General features: G+C 39.7%; 1 protein-coding gene across 8 annotated transcripts in view; it reads right to left on the minus strand.

The window, feature by feature from the left end:
• The window catches only part of MATN2 (matrilin 2), a 65132-nt gene that overhangs the window by 44977 nt on the left and 6072 nt on the right, over window positions 1-14083 (minus strand). For all 8 annotated transcript variants that reach the window (XM_072329277.1, XM_072329283.1, XM_072329282.1 and 5 more), the window contains exon 2: window positions 9569-9736. In XM_072329277.1, coding sequence (XP_072185378.1) covers window positions 9569-9722 — 154 coding nt within the window. In that variant the 5' untranslated portion in view covers window positions 9723-9736. The remainder of the gene's footprint in view (window positions 1-9568; window positions 9737-14083) is intronic.

Genomic DNA, 14083 nt, shown 5'->3' on the forward strand with positions numbered 1-14083 from the left:
TTTTACTTTCCATACGAATGACAGCCTTCTCGTTCAATACTTTTGAAATTCAGGGAGGATTTTTTATTTGAATACATACATTTGGATCCCAGTCTGAGGAGACTCAGTTCCTTATTTTGAAGTAGCACATGAAAAAGGGAGGGAAGAAATCTGGACAGCGCTATTGGACAGCGCTACAAGAAATGAAGCCCATTTTGCTAAATTACTTATGCAGAAGAATGCAGTAAATCGGTTGCTCTGAAAGTAATGCCTTCTACTTAGTTCTATGGAAACAACGACAAAAGCAAACAGCACCATATAACAATTTAATAGAGCAAAGTCTCAGCTACAAAACACTATTTTTCAACACAGACACATCCACTAGCCTATCTGTGCAGATGAGCTGATCAAGACAAACTTCATTTAGTGGTGTGACAGCTGTACATGACCATCCAGATTGTGGCTTTCACACTGCTGTAATGCACCACCCACAGCCTCACTGTACCCACATTAACTTCTTGATCTTCTCAATAAATGTTCAGCAAATGGCAATAGATGTCAATGAGTGCATTCTTTTCTGCAAAGAGGAATTCAGTCACACTCCTTTATTTCACACACACCTCCACATCAGACACCATTCTGTCAGACTGTCCCTCTCTCCTGCCATCTGTCACACAGCAGAAACATGTAATGGAATACTGGTGGTAAGGTTCAGCCTCTACTGCAATACCATCAACATCTGCCTCTGATATTGTGGGCCAACGCTATAAGGTAGGCAGTATTACTTTCATACCCCTCGTCGTCCCCCCTTGCTACTCTCCTTATAAAAAGTGACACATTCATTGACAAGAGCTACTCATCCAGAAACCAACATTAAAGTCAACAAAGATTCTGGGTTGACAACACAAAAGTTAAAAAAAAAAAAAAAGAAAAAAAAAAAAAAAAAGAAAAAGCAAGCCCTGAAAGTGTGAATTATATTATCCAAAACTTCAGTGTCAAGAGTAAATGTGTTCTTCTCCACTCACTACCCAGTTTGTCTAGAAATGAGTTACTGTCATACCACCTCTGTGAAATGGACAATGGTTCTCCCTTAATGATTCCAGCTGGGATCCACTCCAGTGGGAGGGAGTATTCTTGGGCATAAGAACTGAATCTCCTCTGCTGCTGAAAGATTAGAATGGTTCCTGGTACTGTTTGGCCTAGGGGAATTAACATTTTGTCAAATAATTCTCAGGCATGATGTGGGAATAAGCATGAGCCAGGGTCCTATCCTAACAGGCAATATGGATGCAAACACTCTGCAAGATTAGTATCCATCAGTCAACAGTATTAACGCAAGCTGTATTATCTCACTGGTCTCAGTGCCAAGAGCATCCTATGATACATGTTAAGCTGCACTCACAGCATTAAATTCACTTTCCCACTACAGTAGAGTGGCTACACACCTCCTAAGAATAAACCCTGATCCCCCATAACCTTTGCATCACACACAGGGATTGTCTGGGGAGTGCTAATCAACATGGGCCAGATTCTGCTCTAGCAACTGAACAATAACAATGGAATACCAATGCCCAAAAATGTCCCCTGGCACTACTTTATTCATCGGCATCCTCAAACATTTCCATTTGGGGATATTCAAGCTGAACATATTCAAAGGACCCAAGTTTTAGATGATGATTTTTCAGAAGATTTTGCAGGCCAACTCCCTTGAAACATTTGTTCAGAATAGAATTTCTTATTTCCTACTGTTGTCCTACATCTTCACGATGCTATAATGCATTTGGTAATATGGATAAAACTTATTTGATAATGTGGATCGTTATCCTAACAAATGAAATAGATAACTGTTAGACAACTAATGATTCATACAAAGCAAAAGGAAGTTAGCTCCATTTGGTAAATACTACATCAATTTTAAGATATAAGTAAATATCCATCCCATGAAGACTTTTGTTATAAACTAAGACAACTGAAGCAAGACGGAAAGATGAGATCAATTGAGAAAAAATGAGATCACAGAAAAATTATTGCCTAAGCAGGCAATTCATTAATGACAATTTTAAGACTCGATATATTCTGTCTACATCACTGTGGAGTGAGCTAAGAAATACAACAATTACATGGTGTGTTGAGATTGCCAGCAATAACACCACGTTTAGTTTTAGACTTCTATCTTTGTCTGAATAACAGAACAAAGGTCTTCACGTAATGCACCCCAGTATGCCATTGGCTTTTTTGGCTACAAGGGCACACTGCTGGCTCATGGCCAACCTGTCATCCACCAGGACGCCCAGGTCCCTCTCAGCAGAGCTCCTCTCCAGCAGTTGGTGTTAAGAGCTGCTGAGGACCCCCTTATCTGGCACATGTATGTTCTGCACTTAGTTGTTCAGGTGACTCCACTTCTTTCCAGCTGTGGAACAGACCCTGAGTCCAAGTCCTGCCCTCATACTCCCTGGCCCCATTCTTAATCTGAGCTGTTTCCCAAACTCACAGGCCTTTGGCCCTATCCCAAAGATTCATTATGAACTTGGCAGTTTACCCACTCCTCCTTACAAATTGCTTCATCTGGGAACACTCTCCAGATATAAATGCAGCCTCTGGACATCTCTTTATTGACTCTGACAAAATCTTTTTTGAACTTCCAGAATTTCTGGGAGAACTGTACAGCAGTAGGCTCTTATCCACAAATTTCCATTTCCCCTACATGCAAGTGCTCCATTTCTTGTTGTATCAGAAGGTGCCTTAGTTTGCTCACTATTTCTGTTACTTCCCTGTCACCTATTCCAGAATAACAAGGTCATTATTACTATAAAGTTTAATCCCAGGGTCCCAAAGTGACTCCTGATACTTCTCCATTTCTTTACTGAGACTGGTGTACTATCCAATGCAACACCTCACTGTTGCTGGGATACTCTCGGCTTTCTCAGTTCTTGCACATTTCATCTGGTCTGAGATGGAAACTGTTGGTTCCTTGCTTCCATAGTCAGGAGGACTGGGGATGGGGAAGTGGGGTTTCCTTCTTTTGCAGGCAGGTGAACACAAAGGGATAGAGCATTCTCTTTCTCCTTGAATAACTAAAACTTCTATTTTGCTTCAGACACTGAGTGACACAGAAATTATGAGAGAAGGAACAGCTTCTCAGTAAACAACTGCAAGCAGGAGTGTAGAAAGCAGGAGTGAAACAATGTGACCAAAGAGTTTGCACCCTTTTCCTTTCATGACATTAGCATAGTGTTTTAACAACTGCTATCCGAACCTTTTTTTTTTTTTTTTTTTTTTTTTTAAAAGCCACTTGTGTCTTTGTTTATAGAGAAAGCTGTTGGCAACCTCAAGGTTACTCACTGATCAGCTGACTTGAAACCACATATTTCTATCCATTGGTAACAGTGTAAGTACCACACTCCTTCCCAGAATGGTTTCAGAAACAGCACACCATGGGGTACTTCCATACACCATCTCCCAGTGCCCCCACAAACACATGGGGCATCATACCTGCTAGCAAACCATAGTTCTACCAGTTCAGCAGTAAATAGAAAATCTTCAGATTTCAAAGGAATCTAAAGAGCTTGTTTGTTTACCTAGTATTGACCGATTACCCACTCACCCCTATAAAAAGAGCTGTCCCTTAGGTTATGAAAATGCCATTTCCAAGATTTTCCATGTAATCTTGAATTTTTGCTTTTTTAAATCGTTAAGCCGATATGCTTACAATGAAGCCAAAGACACCATGCTTTTGAACATTCAGTGTCCGTATTCTTTTTTTGGCCTAATCATCCTTCAAGATAAAATACTCAGAGGAGGCTTTGAGCTCTCTGAGAATAGACATATAAAATGGAGCTTGTAATTTTACTTAGCACGTGTCAAGGCATGTTATTTTTATTTTGCACATTTCTCAGTAACTTGTGGGGGTTGTAACAAAGAAGTTCAGAAACAGGGCATCTTCAGTTTGGTACATGACTCAGTTTTTTCCCTGTAGCAACAGATATTCTTTGTTCCATGTAGAAAACTTCCAAGTCACTTTAAAAAAAATGAAGGAAAAGGGGGAAAAAGAGGGGGGAAAAAAGAGCATAAGAAAACAAAACAACAGAAGAGAAAAGGGAGGAAGGAGAAAGGAGGAAAGAAGAGAAAGAAAAGAGAGAAACATCCAGGCTTTGTTACAAGAAGTAATTATGCAGAGGAAATACTTATAGATTATACTTATGCAATATTGAAGTTTTGCACAAATAGAAAGTTACTTGTGCTGCTAGAAATATGATAGCATATATAACATAAATTAGTGAGTTGTGCCTTAAGTGGCTGAAATTTGAATTCTATTTGGATGCAAGACTTCAATAATGAAATCTAAATACAACTGTTGGCATGCATTAAGTGTTACGTGGCTAGAAATTGCTAACCCAAATCAAACCCCAAACTTTCTGATCTCTGTAACAGCTGGCTGCACAGGAATGTATCCAGAATAGGACAAAATCCCCAAAGTCTCTTGCAGTCCCGCAAGCTGGGCTTGCTTAAGAAGTAACAGCTTCTGCAGGGAACAACTGTCTTGGCAGGGATACAGCCCCGACTCACATCTTCTGTCTCATCCCCCAGATCCCTACTAAGGGTCGGGGAGGCACAGCCTTAGCATTAGTCAGACTACCAAGCCTCAGAGCTACAGGGAAAGGGTCTTTTACTGCCAGCAAAACCCAGAAGCCTAAGAAAGTGGGGGAGTCTGGGCAAGTGTAACTCCTGTTACTGCTTCAGACCCAGCCAGGTAGGTTAAGGACACCAGCTATTGCAGGGAAGAGGCTGACAGCTGAGTTATTAAAATGAAAGCTGAAGCTTGAAGCCTTGGCATAAAGGCCATGAGAGGCCTCTCAGCTATCACTGCCTGAAAGCAAAGCATGCAATTTCTAATTCTCCACTATAGCACAGTGACTGTACCTAAACATCTCAGAGGGAAGAAGCTGGTTATTCCAGACTGTAAAATGCTTTGCTTTCCTTCCAAATATAATGTATCCATATGTATAGGTCAATTTTATCTTTCAATCAGTGGAAGTCTGGACTGATAAGAACTTGACTACTTTGCAACCTTACAAAAGTTTGGTTAACTCTTAATTAGAAAAGGATTTCAGTTGCATTTTAACTGAATATGTGGCAATTCAAAAGATGTAATTTGCAACTGTTTCCAGCCTTTATCTACTACCTGAAAAAGTTTTAATCTCCTCAAATATAATACCAGCATATCATGTCAAAAACATGATGCAGTTGTCAGGACATTATTCTGACTTCAGCTGCAATGCAGGCTGCACTTCCAATGTCTGTGAGGATAAAAAAAAATAAATAAAAATAATAATAAAAAAAAAAAGGAAGAACTGCATTTATATGAAGAAATAACATGAGCACACTTATGGTGAGACTGCAAATAAGATTCCTACAGCAGTTATCGTGTGGTTCAGTAGCCCTCATGAGCAGGATTTAGAGATCTCTGGACAGCCCTCAGCATACAAACGTACAATGAACTCAAACAAAACTAAACAAAAAAACTTTTCTGCACTCCACAGAAGCATTACAGAGTGCACTCACTTTCATCATATATTTTCTGCTCTTATTTGTGTCTAAAATTTAAACCTGTATGGTTAGCCTGACAATGCTCTAGAGCCCTAAAGATATATACACACAAGCTTTAGAACTGAGTTGGATATAAGGATGTTTGGAATAATTTTAACAGACTGAAGCAGTGATTCATAATTTAGAGAGCGCTGTGTAATTCATTGCTTCCCTTTGTATCATTATTGAAACCACATACATACAACCAAGAGATAAATCATTATATATTTTGCTGTAAAATGTAATTCAACACAGACACTTGAGCTCAGCAGCAGTTTCTACTGAACAGAGGCCAAGTACATTTCCCTCCTGTCCTCCTTTCCCCCTCCCTTTCTTTCAGTTTTTCGCAATCTCAGTAAACTTCTTGTAGCTTCTTTCTTCTGGTACCATGTAGGAATGCTTCCTGGATTAGCATTATCATTCACTTACGTAGTTATTCTCAAAAACAGGTAGGTGTATGTTTTAGGTGTAAATTCCTAAGGAACAGATAGAATGTAATTGCTTAGAATATTATTCCACAACTTATTAAATTATTCCCATGCATTCACTTCAGAGCTCTCCAAAGAAACATGTCCACGTGACATGAAATATGTGATCAGTTTTAAGTTTACAAGACCAGAGTTCACAATTGTAGGTTCAGCACAATTCTAAAGTTTTGCTTTGCTGCCTTTTACAGTAAATGCCAAAAATGTGGTAGGAACATCTTGGCGCTTCCCCTCACCCCCCTCCATCCTCCCATAGCACACAGTGTCAAGCATATCTTGCAAGGACTGAGTATTTATCACTTCTGAACATGCAACCTGTTGAAAGAAGCTGTGGACAGCAGCTGTGGCCCTGAAATCACAATATGGTAACCACCACTTTGAAGAACTGATACAGACCTTGGTTAATCAGTCAATTTAAGTGCAGAGGTCCATCTCAGTTATACCTAAAGGAAATGAGCTAATGCAATAGACATCATTTTATGTTCAAAAACACGTAGCCAACTTTATTTCCATTACTGCTTTTCTTGAGTATCCACAAGCAAAGCTAAGCTGGCAAACTGTGCTTTCACTGATCTAACAAAGCAGCTGCACTCAGCAGGAACAAAGATTTCATCAGACAGCTCAGTAAAAAAAATCTTTAGAGTTCTAATAAAATCCTTAAAAGAGAAGATTCTAAAGCAAATGATTAATTTCCTTTAAGACAGCAAGATAAGCCAAAACGTCCAATACTTGGGATCAAATTACTAATGAAAGGAAAGAGAACACCAGTTTTACTTCTGTCATTTAAGAAGAGAGAGGATTGTCCTGTGCTCCAGGAAAGACAGATTCCATGACCACCCCTTCTCTTTCTGTTATTTCACAAGTACACACAGGACCATGGAAATGATCCTTTAAAACACAAATACCTTGCATTAAAATATTAATTTACAACAACTTAATGTATGTTCTGTGAATATAAGAAATACACATTTTCTAACTCTAAGCCAATTATGCTTATTTTAAAGCTAACACACTGCAAGGAAGATTTAAGACAATACTAACGAAGCTAATTAAATCAGCACAGTTGACAAGTTTTAAACACCCAGGGATTTGCTTCAGGATTTAAAGAAAGCAAAGTGTGAAAAGTCAAACCTATCCAAAGCAGACTGGCTTTCAAAGGCCACACAGAGAGTTCCAAATGCTTTATGCCTGACTGATGCCTACAGAACAAGGTATCAATTTTTAATGGAAATCACTAGCTATAGTAATAGTTTTCAACAATGATAGTCTATGCAAATATCTAGAAAAATGAGAACACCACACACTGAGGCTTAGCAGAAAGATGATAAGAAGAACACAGAAATGACATAATTCTTCAGAAAATTTCCTTAAAACATAACCTATAAGCCCTACCAAGATAACTAAGGGATCTATGAAGTATGAGCGTATGGCTGCCAAAAGTCAAATTGATCCCAGTTCAGTTTGATCCTGAAGTACTTGTACATGTATCTGAACAACCCCATAGGATTTTTAGTCTGTTCTAATTTGATTATTTATATAGCCAGTCTCCTACAGGAAGGATTTTTTTACTTCTGAATAGAAGTAAAATAACCACTACCCATACTCTACCAATAAATACCAATCATAGTATTTTAGTTTTAAAACATGTTAATACAAAATTTAAAAGAATAAAATTATTTTGATGCTACTTAATACTCAAATGGCAAAATCCCACATTTTAGTCCTAAAAACACAGAGTGCTCCACCCAACAAAAAAAATCCCAAACTCCTGAACTTTTATTGCTTTTCCATGCATCTGTTGGTTCTTCGCAGCTATACTGCTCATTTTTGCCTGAGAACCAAGTCTTTCCACAACAACGGCAATTATCATTGCTACTACTATTTATTATATACATATTATGCAGAACGGTATAGCATTTAATCCCTGTTAAATTACTGTAAATCTGGAGTGATTTTATTAAGTCAGTAGAATTGATGTCACTGAGATCGTGATTTGGCCCCGTTCTTTCTCCTGTCATTTAAAGATCGCTGCAGCTTCCGAGCACAGTGGCACACATTTTACACATTCTGTTCTTTGCAGAGAGGCACGTTTTCACTATGCCACTGTTTATATGCAACTGCTGAATTAGAAGCAGGTGACCTAATTTACTGTAACAGAAAGCAATGCCCAAGAGTCTGATTCCAAACTGCCACGTACTTTTATAAGCTGGACCAGAGACTGTCCCCAGTCTCTTGCTTCATTTAATGTCTAGAAACAGTCTCTGCAGCAAGATTTGCCCCAGCTGCTTGCATCCTGCATATACCAAACTGAATAGGGATCCAGAATTTTGTAGGGACCACAAAATCACTTGACTTCTTTTAAAAGAAGAAGGAAGTAATTTAATGTATGCATTTTGATTTAATATCAAATACTAGTTCTTTCCATTCTTTTCCACAGTTCAAAATATGAAAAAGGGACTATAAGGGTGATTTTATAGTCACGGAAAAAAATAAAGGAAGTCTAAAAACGTTATACTTTTTATTTTCTCCACACAGCACCTCATTATTGCATTTATTTTCTAGTGAAACAGGTGATTCGTTCCTTAAAATAAGTTAACTTAGGATATTTGCTGAAGACTCTGAAAGCTTCAGAAAGGGCTGTCATTTAATCTCATTTTAGAGTTTAGTATCCTAGAAAGATTAAGAGTCTTGCTGAATAAGTTGTGAATGGAGGTGTTTCTCCTGCTGTTCCACATCCATGCCTTCTGATGGGCTATGTCTTCAGAGCTCTGCTTTTCAGCCTCCAGTGGCAGAACCCCAGGAGTCCCAAGACCACATCTATTAGTTCTGAGACAGTAAGAAACCTGCTGTCATCTGACTTAATTTGGACCTTGTTCAAAGTTAAGTCCATGCTATTTTCCCATAATCTGAGTTTGTGATTTACCTACTCAGTAAAACAGTGAGCAAAGGAAAATGATTCTAAGTCGTAAACAGCCTACAGATGAACAAAAAAACCCAAAAACATGGACCTAGCAAATCATCTGATGAAGAACAGAAAATGATCAACAAGAGAGATGAACCTATGTTTTAAAACACAGCAGACAAAATCACTGTCAAATCCTGTTGTCAGCTTTTTGGCAGAACAGTAAAAATGAGCTACTCCTTATAAGCAAAATTAACTTGACAGAATGAAGGAATTAACAATAAGTAATTTAATAAGGAGCCCCATTTCAACAGCTACTGATTTCAGTTCAGTCATCCCTTTTATCCAGTACAAGAATCTTATTGCAAATAGTTATTTTATGGCACCTACATAAAGTAAATCAAGTATCCCAAAAATAAATGCATTCTTTCAGGAGCTGCTAAATCAATAACTCATATTCCTGCCTGAAAATGACAACCTCCTTTTTTATTATAAACTAACTCAGCCAAGGGCTGGCCAACTGCTCGTGTTTTTTATCTTTATTACTCTTATATTTGAAATTGGTTTTAGTGCTGTTTTTTTTTTGTTGTCGTTTTTTGTGCTTCTTGCAACTTACCTAGTAGAGATTGAGAGCTAACATCCCTCCTTCGGATAAAATGTCCTCCAGGGAGATCTTTTGCCATGACAGCGATAGTGGAAAGTAAAGCGTGCCCAAGCAGCAAAAAGTAGCATGCAATCATTGTCTTCATTTTCAAGATGTAGAGGGACATTCAAGGATGCAAAACTGCAATAAGGAGAAAAAGAGATGAGCTCTGTAATTTGACAAAAAGATACACGGTAACCATTCCAATCATCCAGCTGTATTGCTTCTGTCTCATCAGGTACCATCACACAGATATACTGACATACCCGCACCTCCAAGAAATCAGATGCAGAACATTCCAGGAACAGCAAGGATAAACATGAACTGGCAACTGCTCACACTTCTCTTTCAGAAGAAAGCCCTTTGTTGCTAGCATGAAGATAAGCATGCAGATGGAACCTTGTTTACTCCAGGAGAAGGCTTCCAAAGACTGGTGTTAGCTTACCAGTTAAGAAGACTTTTCATACAGAATATATACATATATATACATATATATATATACACACACACACACACACACATATATATATATACATATATATATATATAAGGAGTTTGTTAAGGACACCATCAAAAGCCATAGCTGACTCCGCTCATGAGTGAGAGCTAAGACTCACTATCCAGCCATGCCTGCTGCACTTGACATTCTCAGACGTGCTGCCTACCCCTAAACCACTTCTGTTGTGTGTTGTGAAAAGGATATCTCACAGTAGCTAGGTTTGCCCTGGAATGGTGATATGACAAGGTTTGGTCAGAAGTTTCTCTAGGTATGCAAAAGATTGCTAAAAACATTCACATTCACAACCAAAAAAGGATGATTCCACATAAAAATGAGTGACAACTTTAAAAACAGTGTATATTTTAATGGCGATTCTTGGCCAAGTAACTAAGATGCTGAAAACAATTTTAATAGGGTCCTAAACTCAATAAGGAGAATGATACAGAGCTAACCATTAGCAACAGAACACAACTCAATGCCCTGGTTCCACAAAAGAATTAGATTATTTTTCATGAGGTATTCATTGATGGAATACACAGCTCTGTGTAAGTATTTTCTAATAAGGATATTTTTATGTATGATTCTCAAGTCTATCTCACATAACCATTACACACTGAGCTTCTTTTTCTGCGTATCAGTCTATTTTTCCTTTTGTGTATCCTACTAGTATTCCCAAATATGAATACAATGGTGCAAACGCCATTTTGCAATATTTTACAGAGAGCTTTTACAGAATCACAGAATTGCAGGGCTTGGAAAGGACCTCCATAGGTCATGGAGTCCAACCCCTGTGCTAAAGCAGGTACTCTACGATAGGTCACACAGGTAGGCATCCAGATGGGTCTCAGATGGCCCCACAAATTCTCTGGACAGCCTGATCCAGTGCTTTCTCACCCTTTATATGCCACATCCAACAAGTGTGGATACACAAGGATAACCTAAAATAAAAATTAACGGGAAATTTAATCACCTTTCAAATTAAAAGAAAAATAATTCCCAAATCCAAAAGCTGTGTATGTGATAGGAGGCACCATTGACTGAAACCCACCTTCATCTTTCTCCACCCTTTAACCCAAACTGAAAACATCTATACTGACTTGCAGAGGTGATGGTAGCTTTGACTTGGGACCTTTGCTCAAGTTCCAGGTACATACTTGTGTCTGCTGCTGCTTGCATTTTTACATGACAGTTTGCATTGTGGCTGCACAGCTCCTTTGCCCACAGCCCTCCCACGGTTCTGTTTATTTTCTGGGTTTTCTGCAAAGTATGCTGTCTTTACTTGAGAAGCTTGATGGCCTTTACTGCACCACACTTAGTATTTAACACCTCATCTTCCCAGCAGGCTAAGCCAGGCTGCTGGCACAGCCCACTGCGGCACCACCTTGCTGACTAACCCATGCTCTCCCAAGCTAGGAGAAGCTCCTGAAGTTACAAACACCTACTATTAGTAGCTACCTTGAAAACGCATTTCACACACTTCAATTCCAGCTTCTGCCTCAGCTGGAATTAATAAATATTTATCAGGAGACAACTCAGCATGGCTGACCCCAAACTGAGCAAACATCCCCCAAACCTCTAAAGCAAGAGACATTAAGAAGAAGCATTCATTCTCCTTTTCAGGTTTCCCTTGCACCCCAGCTGGCTGCTAGATAAGAGCTCAATGTTTCCAAGGTATTTACTTATCAGTTTTACCCGTGCTTACTCAGCCATATGCCCATGCTACTGAATGGTACTTTGATACCCTCTAATACATTTTCAAATTTCATGAATTATAGTGCAAGAATGTTGAAAAATGAAATTGTGACTTCATCTTTCAGAATCACATTTCCTTCAGTTGACAACACTCAAGCAACACAAGCCTGTTCCTATCATTTAAAATACATTTGCATGGAAGTCTTCTCAGAAGCAATTAATGGCTGTGGTTTGAACAGCGATGCTACTAACCTTTCAGGGCCAGTAGTGATGTATCAATGAGCTTCTCGCACTGCATGTTATAAATCTTTGTTCTCTTTCCCGTGTTAACTCTTGAAGAAGAGATAACTCTCAAAAAAGAGAGGAGATTCCCTGTGGTTCATGTCATCGTTCTTCAGTCAGTCAGCACTCTCCCATCTCTCACCCTACTTTAGGGAAATTTCTTTCACACAGATAATTAGGAAACCCTTCCTCTGATCTTAATAGTCGCAAAGGCTACAACTTTCTTATTTGGGTACCTTTTTCATTTAGATCTTCACTGGTCAGATCATGCTGAAAAACAAACTAGGAAACCGGGGCAGTTTTTTCAGCTGAATTTTTCGGCTCTTGCTTCTCTGGGTGGTCTCAGTCCTCACCCTGCAGTATAAGTTCCTATCCAAGGCTGAACGAGACACAGCAAGTCCACAGACCCTTGCCTCTCCAGCTGCTACCAGAACTAGCTCAGTGTACAGAAGGAACAATTAATTCTCAGCATTGACCCAGGCCTTTAACACCTTCATTAGCTGCAGAAAGCATCCCCTCTCTTGAAACTTATATAGCTTTTCATCATTGCTGGGAAGGAGAAGGAAGATAAAAAGAAGTTGCCTTCAGCTTTCATTGTTTGATAGTTAAGATATACTTACTTTCATTAAGCTGCCAGGAGATATAACTTCAGTATTTTTAGAACCATACCACTATTTGAGTTGGAAGGGACCTTCAAAAGTCATATGGTCCAACTTCCCTGCAATGAGCAGGGACACCTACAGTTAGATCACATTGCTCAAAGCCCCATCCAGCCTGACCTTGAATGTCTCCAGGGGCAAGGCACCCACCACTTCTCTGGGCAACCTGTTTCAGTGTCTCATCATCCTTAATATAAAAAAAACGAAACCAAACACTTCTTCCTTACATCCAATCTAAATCTCCCCTCTTTCAGTTTGAAACCATTTCTCCTTATTCTATTACAACATACTGTGCTAAAGGCTCTGTCTCCTACTCTCTTATAGACCCCCTTTATATACTGCAAGGACACCCTCACATCCCTGCATAGCCTTCTCTTATTTAGGCTGAACAGCACCAGCTTTCTTAGCCTGTCCTCACGGGAGGTGTACCATCCCTCAGATCATTTCTGTGGCTCTCCTCTGGATGCACTCCAACAGGTCCATGTCTCTCCAGTACTGAGGACTCCATGTCTGGACACAGTACTCCAGGTAAGGCTTCACCAGCAGAGTAGAGGAACAGGATCACCCCACTTGCCCTGCTAGCCATGCTTCTTTTGATGCAGCCCAGGATACGGTTGGCTTTCTGTGCTGTGAGGGCACACTGCTGACTTGAATCCAGCTTCCCGTTCACCAGTACTCCCAGGTTCTTCTTAGCAGGGTTGTGCTCCATCCTCACATCCCCCAGCCTGTACTGGCAGCAGGGGGTGCTGTAATGCAGGTGAAAGATGTTATACTTGGATTGATTGAAATTCATGAGATTCACCTGGGCCCACTGTTTGAGCCTGTCTGTGTCTCTCTGGCTGACATACCATCCCTCTGGTGTGCCAGCTGCACCATGCAGCTTGGTGTCATCCTCGAAGTTGCTGAGGGTGCACTTGATCCCACTGCTGGTGTCATTGATGAAGATACTAAAGAGCACTGTCTCCAGTACTGATCCCTGCGGGATACCTCTTGTCACTATCTCCATTCAGATATCGAGTCATTCACCATCACTCTCTGGGTACAGCCTTGTAACCAAAAAAACTGAACAGCCCACTCAGCAAATTCATACTTTCCAATTTCCATGTGTCTTAGTATTTATTTTCTAGGATCTGTTCCATTCTCTCTCCTAGAGCAGAGGTGAGGCTAACAGGTCAGCAGCTCCCTGGGTCATCCTTTCTACACTTCTTAAAAATGGGTGCTAAATCACCTTTTATTCCAGTCACTTCATCTGACCGCCATGTCTTTTTAAATATCATCGAGTGTGGCTTGCTTACTATGTCAGTGAACTCAATCAGGACTCTGGGATGCAGCTCATGGGACCCACAGATATGTGGA

The sequence above is a fragment of the Excalfactoria chinensis genome, chromosome 2 (assembly GCF_039878825.1).
Source record: "Excalfactoria chinensis isolate bCotChi1 chromosome 2, bCotChi1.hap2, whole genome shotgun sequence".
In the NCBI taxonomy this organism is placed as follows: domain Eukaryota; kingdom Metazoa; phylum Chordata; class Aves; order Galliformes; family Phasianidae; genus Excalfactoria; species Excalfactoria chinensis.